An 18,015-nucleotide genomic window follows, 5' to 3' on the forward strand; every position below is an offset into this window, starting at 1 on the left:
TTTCACTTGGAGAGAAAATTTTTTGCTGGAATCCAAATTTTTTTTTCAAGAAATCCAACCATGGGAGTGTTTGAATTATTTTTTTAAAAGTGGAAATAGATTCAACACCATTAAGAAACTTATTAAGTGTAACCCAAATTTTGTCAAAATCATCCTAATTTTTCTATTTTTTTTATAAATAAAAATATCACCTGTTCAAACTACTTTATTTATTTATTTATTTATTTATTTATTTATTTATATATACTGTTTCAGCGTGAACATAGCATTATGTATGGTACTTGCCATCACTTACCAGAGCAAAACAACTAAGGTTGGGAAAAGGTGGGAGGTAAACGTTCCAGAGATAGACTTGGTCGTCTAGGTGATTTGCGCATCAAATATATTTAAAAGATTTGCCATAAGCCAAACGAGTACGCAAATCGAGGTGGCCAAAAAATTCCTATTGAAAACCCAAATTAGAGGGCCCCACGGGACCCAACGAAGCGACAGAGATGCAGCGGGTGCATAACCGCGCATTAACCACGGTGAAGGGCTTGTTTTAAGGTTGGATGCATATATATGCACACGAGACGGTTCAGGCTTTTCGAAACCCCTGATTCATTTTCATCCCTTGAAATTTGTGTCGACCATCCCTTCCCATTTCTATTTACCAATTGGCAAACCGCTGCATCCTCGTCCACAGTTGCCACCACATCCAACACTGCAATGGGTTCATCTTGCTGCACCCTCGCCTCCCCCTCCACTGCAGCATCCTCCCCCACGATTGCCCCCCCCTCGGCCGCGGAAGTAGGTGCATCCTACTCCACCGATCCATGTGACTCCACTGCTGTACTGGGTGCATCCACCTTCAGGGCCGCATCCTCCCCAACGATTGTCTCCCTCTCCACCACGGAAGTGGTTGCATCCCGCTGCAACGACCCATGCGCCCCCACTGCTGCACTGGGTGCTTCCGCTAACGCCGCATCCTTCTCCACCGCTGCCTCCGCCTCCAGCGCCGCAGTGGGTGCATCCTGCTCCACCTATCCATGCGCCTCCACTGCTGCATCCTCTACCGCTGCCTCCGCCTCCACCGCGGAAGTGGGTGCATCCTACTCCACCGATCCATGCGCCTCCACTGCTGTACTGGGTGCATCCACCACCAGCGCCGCATCCTCCTCCACCGCTGCCTCCGCCTTCAGCGCCGCATCCTCCTCCACCGCTGCCTCCGCCTCCAGCGCCGCAGTGGGTGCATCCTGCTCCACCTATCCATGCGCCTCCACTGCAACATCCTTTACCGCTGCCTCCGCCTCCACCGCGGAAGTGGGTACATTCGCCTCCACTACAGCATCCTCTACCGCTGCCTCCGCCTTCAGCGCCGCATCCTCCTCCACCGCTGCCTCCGCCTCCAGCGCCGCAGTGGGTGCATCCTCTACCGCTGCCTCCGCCACCACCGCGGAAGTGGGTGCATACTATTCCACCGATCCATGCGCCTCCACTGCTGTACTGGGTGCATACACCTCCAGCGGCACATCCTCCTCCATCGCTGCCTCTGCCTCCAGCGCTGCAGTGGGAGCATCCAGCTCCACCGATCCATGCGACTCCACCGCCGCAATGGGTGCATCCGCCTCCACCGTTGCCTCGGCCTCCACCGCTTCTCAGTCGTACCACGTTTTCATCAACCATAAAGGTGATGATGTCAAGGAAACCTTCGCCAGGTCTCTCTACCTTCGTCTTCACGACAAAGGTTTGAGGGCATTTCTGGATAAACCTGAAATGCAACCCGGATACAATTTCGTTGATCAAATAGAACATGCTATTAAAACTGCCACCGTCCATGTGGCGATCTTCTCTCCTAATTATGCTAAATCACGTTGGTGCCTACATGAACTCCTACTGATGTTGGAGTCAAAGGCTCCTATTATCCCTATATTCTACCGTGTCAAGCCCGAAGAAGTTCGGTGGACGAAGGAAAGGTACGGTCAAGGCCTAAAAACACTGGCAGAGAAAACTGATAAAGGGAAGCCGCGATATAATTCCGACATTATTGAAAAGTGGAGAAAGGCACTTTTTGAAGTTGCAAACAATCAGGGTTTCGAGCTGGAGGTGCGCGAAGGGTGAGAACTCAGCCTTCCCTTTCTCTATATGGCAGTATTTTATTTTTGATAATTAGACATGAACGTTTATCTCACTAGTTTTATTTATTTTCTTGTCAATCACCAGTGAGGAGTTGGGTTTGGAGCTGCTAGACAAGGTAGTTGAATGTTTGTCGAAAATGGTGAAAAAACCAGACCTGTACGTGGCCAAATATCCAACAGGTTTGGATGACAAGATGTCAGACTTTGAGAATACAGTCCTGATGCAGCAACCGGAAAGCGGAAAACCTCAGATTGTGGGGATCACAGGGTTAGGTGGAGTAGGAAAATCAACGTTAGCAAAACAGTTCTTCAATAGGAAGAAATCAGATTATCCTAAATCCTGCTTTTTATCTGACATCAAAGATGAGTCTTTAACTTTGCTGCAGACACAACTTTTGAAGGATTTGGCTCGAATCGATAAGCCAATACACAGTGTTGATGAAGGTAAAGGGATGCTCATTGAGCATCTCAAACCTTCTAAGTCTTTGACTCGATCCCATAATCCAGTGGACGGGGTTGATGCAGCTAAAGAGATGCCCACAGAGCATCTCGAATCTTCTAAAGCTTTAATAGTTTTAGATGACGTAGACCATGAGGATCAGGTCACAGCATTTTTGCCCCTTGAAGCCCTTGATTTCCTTGCTGGGAGTTTAATATTGATTACATCTAGAAATAAGGATGTTCTCATAAGAGCAAGAGTGGCAATACCATCAATTTATATGTTGACTGGGCTTAACACAAAATACTCGGAAGAGCTCTTCTGCTCCCATGCCTTCAACCAAGCCTATCCGCCTCGAGTGTTTCAAGATCTTACAGATAGGTTTGTAAAATATTGTAATGGATTGCCCTTATCATTGAAAGTGATAGGGGCACATCTTTACGGCAAAAAAGAGATATCAAAGTGGGAAGACGAACTGGGGAGTCTTCCCAGTGAGGTAAAGGGAAGGCTCAAAATTAGTTACGATGCCCTCGATCCCCAGGAACAACAGATATTCCTAGACATTGCATGTTTTCTCAGTGGACAAAACAGAGATACAGCCATAAACATATGGAATGCATCAGGCTGGAAAGGAAGGCGGGGTTTTCAAAATCTACAGGATAGATGTCTCGTGGAAGTGGACAGTTCGAATTTGATCCATATGCATGAGCATCTGCGAGATTTGGGAAGAGAAATCGGGGAGAAAACGTCGCCTTTTCGTCTTTGGCGTTGGACAGAGGACGTTATTGATTATTTATGGCAGCAACCATCTGTAAGTGTTCAGTAAATCAATCAATTTATAGATTAGTTGTTCAATTCATAAAAGTTTGGATCGGTTTTTAGTTCATGGTACTTTCCAAAAATAACCATCGTTTTAATTCATCGTCTTTTTTGACGATCGTTTTTCAAAAAGGATCAGTTAATGGTGCGGGGACTGAAGATGGATCGAACTGATTATAATAAATATAGTGATTATGTCTTGGGCCGTATTGGCACGATGAGGTTGCGAATTCTTGATACTGAAGATGATGTTATGGAGCGCATATTGGGGATGGTGGAGTCGCAAGATATGGAACGTATCTCGCGAAGGACAGTGTTACCAGAGATCTTATGGTTGCGTTGGAGAAAGTATCCATACTCTTCTTTGCCTTCCTGGGTGTCCGTGAAAAATTTAAGGCATCTAGATGTGTCTGAGAGCGATCTCAATACATTGTGGCAAACTGAAAACCAATCACAGGTAATTAGAAATTTGTTGTGTTATCTTGGTATGTGTAGGCGATATTAATATCGTGCCACAACGTCTTAATAGATATCGAACGTCGTCTTTTTTGGAGATTAAACCGCCAACGGTTTTCTAATATCTTTCTTGTTGTTGAACCTTGAATATTTGCAGGTAACTTTGCAGCTGCCAGAATTTTTGGAGGAGTTGATAACAGAGAGTTGTGTGAAACTGAAGAGCATATCTGGATTGGAGCATACACTGAAGCTTAGGCTGCTAAATGTCAGATGGTGCTGTGAGCTGGAAGAGCTAAGTATGGAAACATTGACCTCCTTGGAGGAGTTTTGCGCAGGCGGCTGTGTGAAGCTTAAGCGCATAAGTGGGTTGGAGCAGTGTACAAAGCTTCGGGAGCTCAATGTTCGTGGGTGTTCAGAGCTCGAAGAGCTGCCGAGGATGGAAACGTTGACCTCTTTGGAGGAGTTTGACGCACATAATTGTGTGAAGCTGAAGGGCATAAGGGGGTTGGAGCAGTGTACAAAGCTTCGGGAGCTCAATGTTGTCGGGTGCTCAGAGCTCGAAGAGCTGCCGAGGATGGAAACGTTGACCTCTTTGGAGAAGTTTTACGCACATCATTGTGTGAAGCTGAAGGGCATAAGGGGGTTGGAGCAGTGTACAAAGCTTCGGGAGCTCAATGTTGGTGGGTGCTCAGAGCTCGAAGAGCTGCCGACAATGGAAACGTTGACCTCTTTGGAGGAGTTTCGCGCACATGATTATGTGAAGCTGAAGGGCATAATGGGGTTGGAGCAGTGTACAAAGCTTCGGGAGCTCAATGTTGGTGGGTGCTCAGAGCTCGAAGAGCTGCCGAGGATGGAAACGTTGACCTCTTTGGAGGAGTTTCACGCACATGATTGTGTGAAGCTGAAGGGCATAAGGGGGTTGGAGCAGTGTACAAAGCTTCGGGAGCTCCATGTTGTTGGGTGCTCAGAGCTCGAAGAGCTGCCGAGGATGGAAACGTTGACCTCTTTGGAGGGGTTTCACGCACATGATTGTGTGAAGCTGAAGGGCATAAGGGGGTTGGAGCAGTGTACAAAGCTTCGGGGGCTTAATGTTGCTGGGTGCTCAGAGCTCGAAGAGCTGCCGAGGATGGAAACGTTGACCTCTTTGGAGGAGTTTCACGCACATGATTGTGTGAAGCTGAAGGGCATAAGGGGGTTGGAGCAGTGTACAAAGCTTCGGGGGCTCAATGTTAGTGGGTGCTCAGAACTCGAAGAGCTGCCGAGGATGGAAACGTTGACCTCTTTGGAGGAGTTTCACGCATATGCTTGTGTGAAGCTGAAGGGCATAAGGGGGTTGGAGCAGTGTACAAAGCTTCGGGAGCTCAATGTTGGTGGGTGCTCAGAGCTCGAAGAGCTGCCGAGGATGGAAACGTTGACCTCTTTGGAGAAGTTTCACGCACATGATCGTGTGAAGCTGAAGGGCATAAGGGGGTTGAAGCAGTGTACAAAGCTTCGGGAGCTCCATGTTTGTGGGTGCTCAGAGCTCGAAGAGCTGCCGAGGATGGAAACGTTGACCTCTTTGGAGAAGTTTTGCGCATATGATTGTGTGAAGCTGAAGGGCATAAGGGGGTTGGAGCAGTGTACAAAACTTAGGGAGCTCAATGTTGGTGGGTGCTCAGAGCTCGAAAGGCTGCCGAGGATGGAAACGTTGACCTCTTTGGAGGAGTTTCAGGCATATAGATGTGTGAAGGTGAAGGTCATAAGGGGGTTGGAGCAGTGTACAAAGCTTCGGCTGGTCAATGTTGGTAGGTGCTCAGAGCTCGAAGAGCTGCCGAGGATGGAAACGTTGACCTCTTTGGAGGAGTTTCACGCATATATATGTGTGAAGCTGAAGGGCATAAGGGGGTTGGAGCAGTGTACAAAGCTTCGGAAGCTCAATGTTGGTGGGTGCTCAGAGCTCGAAGAGCTGCCGAGGATGGAAACATTGACCTCTTTGGAGGAGTTTTACGCACAACATTGTGTGAAGCTGAAGGGCATAAGGGGGTTGGAGCAGTGTACACAGCTTCGGAAGCTCAATGTTGCTAGTTGCTCAGAGCTCGAAGAGCTGCCGAGGATGGAAACGTTGACCTCTTTGGAGGAGTTTCACGCACATGACTGTGTGAAGCTGAAGGGCATAAGGGGGTTGGAGCAGTGTACAAAGCTTCGGGGGCTCAATGTTGGTGGGTGCTCAGAGCTCGAAGAGCTGCCGAGGATGGAAACGTTGACCTCTTTGGAGGAGTTTCAGGCATATAGATGTGTGAAGGTGAAGGTCATAAGGGGGTTGGAGCAGTGTACAAAGCTTCGGCTGCTCAATGTTGGTGGGTGCTTAGAGCTCGAAGAGCTACCGAGGATGGAAACGTTGACTTCTTTGGAGGAGTTTTACGGATGGGCATGTGTGAAGCTAAAGAGTATAAGAGGGTTATGGCAGTTGACAAGGCTTAGAGTGCTCAATGTTCGTGGGTGCTTGGAGCTAGAAGAAGTGGAAGGTGTTGAACAGTGTACGTGGTTGGAGGAGCTCGATGTCTCTAGAAGTCCCAAATTACAGTGTCTGTTGTGGGAGTAAGATGGGGACGAGCTTCGCGGACGACTAAGGCATGCGTGCTAGTTACGTGAAAAGCCAAGCAAGAAGAAGCCGGAAAAGCGAAGCAAGCAGAAGCGGTAGTCATAATACTGGAAATTATATATGGCGTTGTTATTAATTGTTATTTCATAGAACGAAGCTTTTCTATTTACATGGTAATCTTAATATTTATCTAAATGAAAATAAACCAAAGCAACTGTACCATCTCAAAGCCTGGGTATATATGAATAATGTGTATGATGCGTTTGATAATTAGTTAAATCAAGTATGCATACAGTATGCCAGCCGAATTACTGATTCATGTTGTTTTTATTGATCAAGGACGCCAGCGCCCAACCACATGAAGCAGTTTACCCTCTGCTCACTTAGCTTCACTTTCCTGCAGCTCACATCTAGCAACACCTATAGATGAGATAACAGATCTAATGCTCTTGTTGCTGATATAGCAACCAGTAATCCGATAGGCAGATGCAGATCCAGTTCTATATGGGAGAATTGCTCCATGACCTGTTGTAGATGTTTGCATAGAGAAGACACTCATCCCAGAGTACACTTATATTTATTTGGGAGGAGCTATCAATGTCATGACGAAAGACATCATGAAGAATTTAAATCTTCAAAGGATGTCAAAGCAAACCTCCATTGTTCTTCAACTGGTTGACAAGTCCGCTATTAAGCCGAAAGGGATCCTAGAAGATGTGCTTTGATTATCAAAAGGAATCCTAGATGTGCTTTGATTATCAAAATTCCTCTAGAAGTGCCACGCTGAGCTCATGACTACATAAGATGAACGACTCAGAATAACATATGAAATTCTCAATAGCATGAAAATAATCAAATTACAAGCATGGGAAGAAAAAATCAAAGAGTTCATAGAAAATCTTTGAATTGTCGAGCTCAAATTGTTGTTTTCTGCACAGGTTAATAAAACACATGGCACCATACTCTACTGGATGTCACCCATCATTACTGCATCTATGGTTTTTGCAGGGTGTGCTATCATAGGTGATCCACTGTTAACTGCCATGTCCATATTTACAGTCTTGCAATATTCCATGTCACGCAAGAGCCAGTGAGAATGCTAGCTGACGTTTTGGCTATATTAATTCAAGTTAAAGTCTTCCTAGATCGTCTGGACAAGTTATTACAAGATGCTGCGCTGAGACAAGATGTTGTTGTGAGGAAAGCACTTGCTGGATCCCAGTGTATCATTGAAATTCTTCAAGGTATATTCTGTTGGCACCGGGAGTCTTCACTGCAAAAACTAACATTGAAGGGAATAAATCTGCAAATTAAAAAAGGGAGAAAAGGTAGCAATTTGTGGCTCATTGGGATCAGTGAAATCTGCTCGGCTATATACAATTGCTGGAGAAATCCCAAAAAATTCAGGAGATGTAAGTTGAACATAAACTATTCTTGAGCAGCACTAACCATTTAATAGTTCAACAAAATTTTAGATGCAGTTTCTTTGCTTTCTATAGTTTGTTTTGTAGCACATATATTTATATAGAAATTCTTCCATAAACTTTTTCATTGCACTGCGTGCAGGTTCAATTATATGGTAGTGTTGCCTACTTGGCACAAACAGCTTGGATTCAGAGTGGGACTGTCAAAGATAACATATTCTATGGGAAACCAATGGACAAAATTCAGTACATGAAGGCAATAAAAGATTGTACATTAGACCAGGATATAGAGAGCTTTGCTCATGGAGACATAACAGAGACTGGGGAGAGAGAATTGAATATGGGTGGAGGACAAAAATAGAGGATTCAGTTGGCCGATGATCCCTTTAGTGAAGTCGATGCTCATACAGCTTCAACTCTATTTATTGTGAGAAATCATTTTGTTTTGTGACTTGACTTTTTGGCTTTGTCTGAGTTGATTTTTTGCTCTTTGACATGGATAAAGGGAGTGTTGAACACTACGTGTCAACGATCCATAGCAATACACATTTTTTCATAAAAGTGATAGCGTCAGATTGATGTGTTCGTGCCGTACAACTATCATCATCAGCGTGACTTTCAAGATGTTATGTAAACTCTTTCTGCATGTGTATAATGTAAATAATCTTAGCAGATCCGTGTCATGTATGTGACGACCTAGGTAAACTTATTTTTCTAGTGACAATCTCTATTCTGGGAGGTTTTTTGTCTCACCAATCCATTTTCTGATGGTCGGCAGAGTTTTCTTTCAGTATTACCCCAAAGTTAGAATGGATTTTGTCGCTAGGATCTTAGGCGAATCCTAGTGTTCTAGATTGAGTCTATGTAAAAGTAATTTGGGAATAATCCTAACTATTTGGTTAGGTTATTTTATTACAAATTGCTTTGTCTGCTAGATTATGTCTGTGTTGTAGAAATGAGTAGTTTATGAAGGTCTATTACATATGAGTTTTCCTTGTCGGTCGATCCATCTGACCTTTGATAGAAGCTCGTGTAATTTTTTTCCTGGATAATAAAGAAAGACTTTGGGGTTAAATTTCGCTGGTGCTACTCTTCATGGAAATACTATAAGATGTATTGTTTTTATGCATAAATATTTTTTGGCCAAAGTTAAATTTCGCTGGTGCTACTCTTCATGGAAATACTATAAGATGTATTGTTTTTATGCATAAATATTTTTTGGCCATTGATAATAACTTCTGAAGAGTGATTTGAGTACAAGTATCTTGCTTTGGTCTCTTACAAATAGAAGAATCAAATAGAAAAATCTCTTACAACCACTTCTCTCCATTTGATATTTTCTAACTCCATTTCCTTAATAGCTCTAAATTCTTATTAATCTAGATCTATTAAGAAACGATAGATGGAGATATACTAGCTCGGAGCCATATTATTCCAGATCTATTGAGTACTCAGAGATATCCATTTTTCTTGGCACTCCTTGCAGTTCGAAACGATAGATGGAGATTATACTTCTTGCAGTTTGAAACGATAGATGGAGATTATACTAGCTCGGAGCCATATTATTCCAGATCTATTGGGTACTCAGAGATATCCATTTTTTTTGGCACTCTTTGCAGGTCGTGTTTTTGACCCTGCTAAAGCTTAAAAAATTCAAAATTTAACACAGGCATATCCAAAGTTGAAGTGTTTTTGACCCTGCTAAAGCTTAAAAAAATCAAAATTTAACACAGGCATATCTAAAGTTGAAGTAAACTATGTTAGCATGTAATTCCAAAGTTAATGTGGATATAAACTGGTTGTGTTTATACTTTTTATTTTGTAATATATCCTGGAGCTACGCACAACTAATTGTTTTTTATATGTAGTAATATAAAGACAAAAACACATACTGAGGGATTTTCTCCATCCCAGGGTATAGAACACCTCTTATAGTAATTCAAACACATAATAGCTTGCGTTGGCCTTTTATAACGTACAATATGTTTTTCAAACAAATTGTTGAGGTTGAGACTTTGTGACATGGAGATAAATTCAAATAAATTCATTAACAGAGGCTGTGTTTCTTTCTTCTCTGTGACAAGATGATCCTAATTAAACGAAATAGCAAAAACCTAGTCAAAAGATTGTTCCTTGAATATTCAGAGTTTGAAAAGCAACATTTTACACACAAGATGTTACTTTTATGTGTCATTAAAAACAACATCTACTTCATCCGAATTATCTCCTTGAAACACTAGGGTGGCTTGTAACCCTTCTTAAAACATTCATTCTCTAAAATCTCAGGTACCAATGGAGGATATAAATGTGCATGTTTTGTTGCACAGCTCATTCCAAAAATAAAGTCGCAATCTCGTCACACAGAAATCCATGACTTTTTAATCTTTTCAAATTCTATTGCTGTCAAGTATGAGATGGATTCAAATAACAGTGAAGGTAATCCATGGGACAAACAGAACATATTTGCAATGTTACAGGATACAATTCAATACCATTTCACTTACTTTCTTTGGCTTATTCTCAAAGTCAGTATTTTTGCAGTAGAAGAAAACCATGGAGGGCAGGTGAAATCAGCTTTATAAATCACCATGAAGGGCAGGTGAAATCAGCTTTATAAATCACAGTTCAGTAGCATCACGTCAGTCATTCGGTTCCATTTTTATAGAAGTGCTAAAAAGAAAAGTAGATACAGCAAAAGTATGTGACTTTGGGTTGATCTGGCATTATTGTGTCAGAAGATTTGATTCATGAAAACGCAAGTAACGTGCCATCAAAACAAATAGGATATCCAAACTAGTTAATTTGTGCTTCTCATTTTTGTCGATGCAAGCTTGTCAATCGCAAGGCTACATACAGACCCTACTTTTTCAAGGATTTTGAAATTAACCATAGCTATTGGGCACACTCAAGAGAGGGAACAGACCATTACAATTTATTTACATTACGAGTGTACTATCTTACATGGTCAAGACTCAAATGGTTGTCTTTGGTAACAAAAGTTTAATGGGTCTCGTTTTGTTGTTTGTTTTAAGTTCATAGTCTTGTTTTCTAGTCGTAAACCGTGCAACTGCTCCATATACAGTGAGCCTAACGAGTTATTTCGTGTTAATTTAAGGAGGCTTGTTACCAGGTGCTGTGTGAATTAAGGTTAATATGCCAGTAGATACATTTGAATTCCATGGTTTGCTTGTTTAATGTAGCCTTCCTTCACTTGTTTGTTTTAAGTTTACAGTCTTGTTTTCTAGTTGTAAGCCCTGCAACTGCTCCATATACAACAAGCCTAACGAGTTATTTTTTTTAGTTTAAGGAAGCTTGTTACCAGGTGCAGTATGCATTAAGGTTAAATATATGGCATGAGATATATTTGATTTCCATGGTTTGCTTGTTTAATGTAGTCTTCGTTCAGATAATGGAATCTATTTTTAACAGAAATAGTTGAAAAGTTGAAATGTTGGTGAAGGTTTAAAGGATCACTCTAGCCGGGGAGAATGCTATTCCAACATTTGATCAAGATACATACAATCAGATCGTTAGAAATGCCAATCTCCGACTGCCAGAAGATGGTCACAACACCACAGTGGAAGCCATATGTGCATTCACTTATTTGAGAATGAGCCAGCATTTGTTTCAACTTGAAAAATGGAGGTTATTGGTCTCATTTGTTGGAAAAATAGCACAAGGAGGGGCCTCAAATTCATAGGAGCAAGAACATAGAGATACAGACTCATTTGTCTATGCCACGGTACCATTGGTCCAAGAGGATGCTGCACTCATGCATAATTAGGCCTAAAGCACACCTTTTTGTAGAGCAGACAAAATATGAATGTAAAACATGCTTATCGTTGGAATTAAACTAATGTGTTGTTTCACCTATCCTGCTCCTCCATGTGATCTTGTGCAAATACAGGCTTTTAATGGCTATGCCAACTTAGCGTAATTAGTCTTTGTTACAATAACATGACTTCGAGTGCAGCGCAATTAGCCTTTATTACATTAACATGGCCACGGGATATTATAATACCCAGTTCCGAGATGGGTATCGGCCAATAGCTTCCATGTTTTGTAGGCATGGGGTGATTTTCAATTTTACTTGCAGTCATGGGGTGATTTTCAATTATTACTTACATTGAAATGAAGGATTGGGAATAGCCAAGAGATACACAAAGCTCCCCAGAGAAGCTGATCAAATAGGTCATCCTTGCAACTCGGAAAGCTGGGTCTCTCTAGCAGGGAAGAATGCTCTTCCAAGATTTGATCAAGATGCATACAATCAGATCGTTAGAAATGGTCATAACACCATAGTGGAACCCATGTGTGCATTCACTTCTGATTTAAGAATGAGCTAGCATTTGTTCCAGCCTGAAAATTTTGTCAGAAAAATGGCACAAAGAGGGGCCTAAAATTCATGGGAGCAGGAATATAAAGATACAGACTCACATCTCTATGCCACGGTCCCATAGGTCCAATAGGCTGCTGCACTCATCTATAATTAGGCTTATACCTAGTTATAAGTGTAAATTTATAAATATTATATTTATAATTATAATATTTTATTTTACTGTTTATTAATATTAATATTTATAAATTAATGAATATTACATTTATAATTATAATTATAATATTTTATTTTTTATTAATATTAATATATTCATACATTTATATTTATTAGATGAAATTTATGGGATTTTTAAAAATTTATTATATTATATAATTAGAGTTTTTATAATATTTAAAATTAATTATTGGAAATTAAAAATTAAAATTAGATTAATTAAGAATTTAATAAAAAATTTTAATTAGTATTTTTTAAAATGATAACGTTCATTTTATTTATGTTGTTTAATTTTATAATTTAATATATATATTTTAAAATCATTATAATAAAAATGAAATTTCTTTTTATAAATTATATTTTAATGTTATTTTTTAATCACGTGAATTTACTGAATTTATTAATTATAATATAAGGTTTTATTAAAAGTGAAATCATATATTGGTGGCAAGTGTAATGACTCATCATTTATATTTGTGAGAAATGAAATCTATCTTATAGATAGTTTAAGGGACAACCACGTACAACTCAAAATTGAGTATATTTTCTTGTGGAGTGACTTATTTCTATAAATATGACTAGAGTGAGGACAATGATTTTTAGTGGTAATTCAAATATAATTATTAATCTCATAAACAATCATAAAATCTCATTTGATAGTAAGGTAGCTTACTTCATTGCAAGAATAAAAAAGGATACTCTTTAGTTTAATGATATCACCTTTTTTTGTGTCTTAAGGGGTCTAAATAGTACACCCTTGCCAATAAAGCTTTTAGATTGAATGAGGGGAGGCTAAGGAAAAAAGGGAATTTATTTCCAAGTTATCCTCTAGGTTCATGTCTAATGTCAACTATGCGTAGTGCCACATATCAAGCTCATTAAGCAAAATATGTCAAGACATCCATACTATCATAGTATAACCAGATGGAGGTAGGATTCAATGTGCATCACCCTTATGACATCGCCACACATGCTATAATTTATGTTTAGCCAATAAATTGAACCTTGTAGAGTGTATATGTAGGAGGAAAAATGTGGGATTATGGATTAGAGCACAAATGCTTTGTCCAACGAGGAGAATCGGTGATGGTCGACTCTGGTTCAACTAGAATTTTGGGAAGCGTTCACTTTTGAACTCTATTGACAATTCTTTGTATTTTCTTAGTGGTTTTGGATTAGTCTCTCATGGTTACTATCTTGGTTAGGTGCTATGTTTTGGTGTTTGTTTGGAGCGTTGTTCTTCTTGTTTGGTGTGTTGGTAGTTGTTTGGAGCTCTTGGTTCACAACATTGGAAATAAGGCTCTTCAGTTATTCCATTTAAATCTAATTAGACTCTTGTTGAGGGAGGCTTTGAATTCCATTTCCAAGTTTTGAACAATTTCAAGAAGGGAAAAGTTATGGACTTGTAGTCTACTTGAATTTTTTGTTGTTGCAAACTTGAGTTTTTCTGAAGTTTGTTTTAGCAGTTGACATCGTGCAACACTCTCTTGCCTCCACTGTAGGGGCTTGGCCAACGTGCACCTATTACAACTAAACAATGCCGCTTTACTTAAGGTTTGCCCATAACTTTTCCTTAAGCTACAATATGTCCAGTGCAACTAAGTCTTACTCAACCAACTCCATTCAATAGTAAGCATACTTTCAACTATGGCCTCTAAGAAATCCTAGCAATATGTTTTACTCTCAACCAATGTACAGTAATGTAAGGAGTTGTATCCAACAATCATAAAGAGTCCACAACACACACATATATATGTGGCACCCAAGGTAGATGCCTTAACTGTATTATATGAAGAATGTCGCAAATACACAATGAGGGAGTTGTAGCCTCATGCCTGCAACTCTCCTACAAATGTATAATGAATCTAAGGAAATATTGCCTTCTTCATATTATCCAATAGATGTGCACAATCTAACCCTTGAAGCAACCACATGCCTACCTCTTGCAAGTCCTATCTTCTTTTTCTTCTCACTTAGCCAATGTAGTTCACCCAAATGTGCTAACCTTGAACTACACAATCATAGGGCTCCTTTACACTCTTGGTGAATGACTAACAACTTGCATTGGCTTAGCATTTTTCAAGCTTCCCCCTTTTATATGAAAGTTTCATAACACTTGCAAGCCCCTTTACCTTAAGGTGGACCCAAGTACCATTCTTCAAATTTGGTAGCCTTAGTGATATATTTTTGGTGACTTATGAGACAATTAAGATGATATACTATCATGTAGGATAAGAGAACTAAGGATGTCTTCTAACATAGGATGGAAGACCAATAAGGTGTTACATAGTGGGCTTCAATGGAGGATGGTGCTACTTGGAAATTTGTGATAAATTGTGTGTTTTCCATGGTAAGGAAACTTTGTTGATCAATACATTAAGGATATGTGAACACTTAATGATGGAGGGGCATGATCTTAATTGAGTATCACATATCAATCTAGATAGACGATAACATGGTCTTACATTGGGAAATTAGTTTCTTAAGTATGCTTAGTTCAAGGGATGTGACAATAGGTTGTGTATGGTTGGTTGGTGATGATGCAAACATTTCATATGGTGAAACTTGCACGGTGACATTTCACACAATTGAAGGTTCCTAGCTTGGTTTTGGTTATGTTGATTAGGCATATTCCCAATAATACAAGTGGTTGATGGTCATGCCCAACTAGGAAGGTCAAATGGTGTTGCATGATGAACAAGATTCCTGAGTGGTATGGGATGCTCAAGTGGAATACAAAGTTTACAAGAAACTTGGATTGGTTGTCAACAACTAGTTTGTTCTCCTATATGTGGTATGTTATCTCCGATCTGTGGTGTATTTTCTCTCTTGGGTTGGCATTTTGACTTGTTCATGAATACTCAATGTGCTTATTATTGAAAAGGTGTAGCCCACCATATTGGAATTGTTTTTTAGGCATTTATTGTCTACTCTTTGGGCATATGTGGAAGATTCAGAATATGGATTACATGTAAATTCAAGAAATGCATTCAATATTGTGCTAGTATGAATATTTTTATCAATGGTAACAAGATATCTATATTCTTGGTGACAACTAAGGCACATAATTAAAAAATTCAATGCATATCCTAAAATGCAATGGTCGTGGACACCCTTGTGCAACCAAAATGAAAAATCCAATTTTTATAAGTTGAATGCTTAATGTTAAAGAATATGGTTAGTAATCTCAAGTAAATTTCCCACTGAGTTACCTCCAACTACAAAGTTTTAGTGAATTATACCCCTAATGATCTCATGGAAGAGGAAACAATTTAGAAAATGATTGAAGACATAGACTTGGAAAATCAAGGATCAAGATAAGGCACTCAACAAGATTTTTTCATAAGTATTTCATGTTATTGAGAGCAACATTAATATTAGGGGTTGTTGTTGCACATAATGCCTAAGCACCGCGACAACGACTTAGATCAGGGGCTGTCACACTGATCCCCAATTTCTCCATTTGAGTTATCTTCCAATAACAGACTAAGGGGGGTAGACCTTATGGAAATGGAATGAGGGAAGATTAATTGGGAACCAACCAATCTGGGAGACACAGTTAAGCAACCAATATTTGTTTAGATTATGCAAAATTTTGAAGGATTCAATTTGATTTGAGGAAAATGATACCAATGCCTTGTGGAGTCAACTATCTTGCGAATGAAATAAAGGCCAAGTAATGGATGGGAAACTATTGCTAAATGATTCAACTATCTTATATGCAAATGCAAAACTTAAAACTGTGTGAAATGTAGGGACTTGGTTAATTTTAATTAGATGCCTGCTCTAAGTTTGATTCCTCAATGGGGAAAGGAGGGCCTAAAATATGAGTTATTTTGAGGTATGTCATGAGTGTTGTTTAACTTAAGGCTTAGAAAAATGATCTTAATGTGAAAACAAATACTTATACCAACAATGTAAAATATGAAGCCTGCACAAGTAATTATTGAAAACACAATAGGAAACCAATGTAAATTGCTAGAAATAAAATACTTTATATCCAGAAATCCATTTGTATGAGGTACTCAATCAGAGATCATTAGATGCATAAGTAAAACTAAATTAGTCTTACTTGAATGAGCATGTAAAAAAAATGCACTTCAGGAATTAAATTAAGTGTTTAAACTCAGATCACAACAATTAGGTGCAAACTCTGAAATATAAGTTCTAGTAATCTTCTCTTAAAACAAATGGCAATGCGAACAATTTATTTTAAACCAGTGATCATATAACCATTCAAGATTCAGATTTTTTTTTCTATGTGTAACAACATAAACTTCACATGACTAACTGATAACTAACAATTTAGAAATTTTTTGGGTTTAACAATTTCCAATCTAGTGATGCATTCGATCTTAAAATTTAGAAATAAATTATTGAAAAAGTAGTGAAACAATATTAAGAAATTTGTCAATTAGCATGCAAAAGTTTTTGAAGATAATTCTATTTCTGAAATGTACTGGAGTAAAAGATGCAAACTAAATTTGTTTGTCAAAATTCAGCTAATTGAAACTCTATGCCAGTATTAGTCTCGCTCTCAATCATATCAATGAAATGGGGTAAGGGTTTAGAGGATGTGCAGTGGTCAACCCTTAGGGGCTTGAAGTCCTTGGAGATAAGCTTCCCAAATCATTGAAGATCTTTAGATCCAGATAGAATTTTGTTTTAAGAAATTTTTTTGTTAAATTTTTGTTAAATGTTTTAGGGATTTTTTGTCAAAATTCTTTGGAAATTTTAGGGAAAAAATTAGTGAAAAAAATTGGTGAAAGAGGGTGAAGGAAGAGAGGATGCAAGGATGAGGGCCGAGAAGGAAAGAACATGAGGCCGAGAGATGGAGATGGCCAACACGGGGAAGGAGGCCAATAGGGAGCTTAGGGTCGAGAGGCTTGAGGGTGAGGGCTGAGGAGGTAGGGGACCAAAGGTTGAGGGAGGAAAGGAGGATAAGGCTGAGGGGATAAGGGAGATGAGGGAGGCCGTAAGGAGGGAGGCCGAGGGGAAGTGAGGGAGGTCGTAAAGGAGATGGCCGAGGAGAAGTGAGGGAGAAGAGGCAACGGGAAGGGAGGATATCGTGAGGGAGAGGAAGAACGAAGGAGTAGGGGAGCCGAGGGTAGGAGCTAGAGGGATAAGGGAGGTCGTGAGCTAGGTCGAGAGGTAGAAATGAGGAGCAAGGGAGGCCGCGACCTAGGCCGAGAGGAAGAAAGGAGGAGCAGGGGAGGTGGTGAGTTAGGCCGAGAGGATAGAGGGGAAGGAAATGAGCTCAGAGAAATAAGGAGGTGAGGGCCGAGATGAAAGAAAGGGGGTCGAGAGCTGGAGATGGCTAGTGCAGGGCCTCTAGGCCCTAAAATTTTTTTCCCACGATCTTTCGTAAGATTTGCAAAACCCAGATTGAAATATTACAAGCTTCCTTTTTGAAATTTTTCTTTGACCTGCAAATAAAATGGAGATCATATCTTGCCCTCTATAGCCTAGATCTGTTTCCAAAATCCACAAAAATTGTTAGCAATCTTTAGATCTGTTTCTGCACAAACAAAATATAGAAAACCCCAAACATGTATGTACAAAAATATGAAATACCCAAAACCCCAGTGAATTAAAAAATTTGAATCTACAATAATATTCTACAGATC

The 18,015-nt window shown here is 39.9% G+C and overlaps 1 protein-coding gene across 4 annotated transcripts; it reads left to right on the plus strand.

Moving 5' to 3' along the window:
* Positions 1-583: 583 nt before the first annotated feature.
* Positions 584-7,404, plus strand: LOC149218701 (uncharacterized). Of its 4 annotated transcripts, none has more exons than XR_016249184.1 (5): positions 584-2,096; positions 2,203-3,367; positions 3,509-3,832; positions 3,989-6,585; positions 6,752-7,404. XR_016249184.1 is itself a non-coding variant. In XM_089384125.1 (4 exons), the coding sequence occupies exons 1-4, from the start codon at positions 709-711 to the stop codon at positions 6,410-6,412; spliced, it is 5,301 nt and encodes a 1,766-aa protein (XP_089240251.1). In that variant the 5' UTR covers positions 584-708; the 3' UTR covers positions 6,413-7,404. The 4 variants fall into 4 exon arrangements, 1 of the variants encoding a protein (XP_089240251.1); XR_016249183.1 differs by having other exon boundaries at positions 3,989-6,507; XR_016249185.1 differs by having other exon boundaries at positions 3,515-3,832; positions 3,989-6,507.
* Positions 7,405-18,015: the final 10,611 nt, after the last annotated feature.

Source organism: Pinus tabuliformis, chromosome Q (genome assembly GCF_031772625.1).
Source record: "Pinus tabuliformis cultivar Carrire ecotype Pingquan chromosome Q, CPIR1, whole genome shotgun sequence".
In the NCBI taxonomy this organism is placed as follows: Eukaryota; Viridiplantae; Streptophyta; class Pinopsida; order Pinales; family Pinaceae; genus Pinus; species Pinus tabuliformis.

Bases quoted from the DNA above. Each gene is read 5' to 3' on its own strand.
- LOC149218701 (XM_089384125.1), top strand. From the start codon at position 709: ATGGGTTCATCTTGCTGCACCCTCGCCTCCCCCTCCACTGCAGCATCC. The intron at 2,097-2,202 runs GTGAGAACTCAG...GTCAATCACCAG, and splicing joins GAGCTGGAGGTGCGCGAAGG to TGAGGAGTTGGGTTTGGAGC. The intron at 3,368-3,508 runs GTAAGTGTTCAG...TTTTTCAAAAAG, and splicing joins ATTTATGGCAGCAACCATCT to GATCAGTTAATGGTGCGGGG.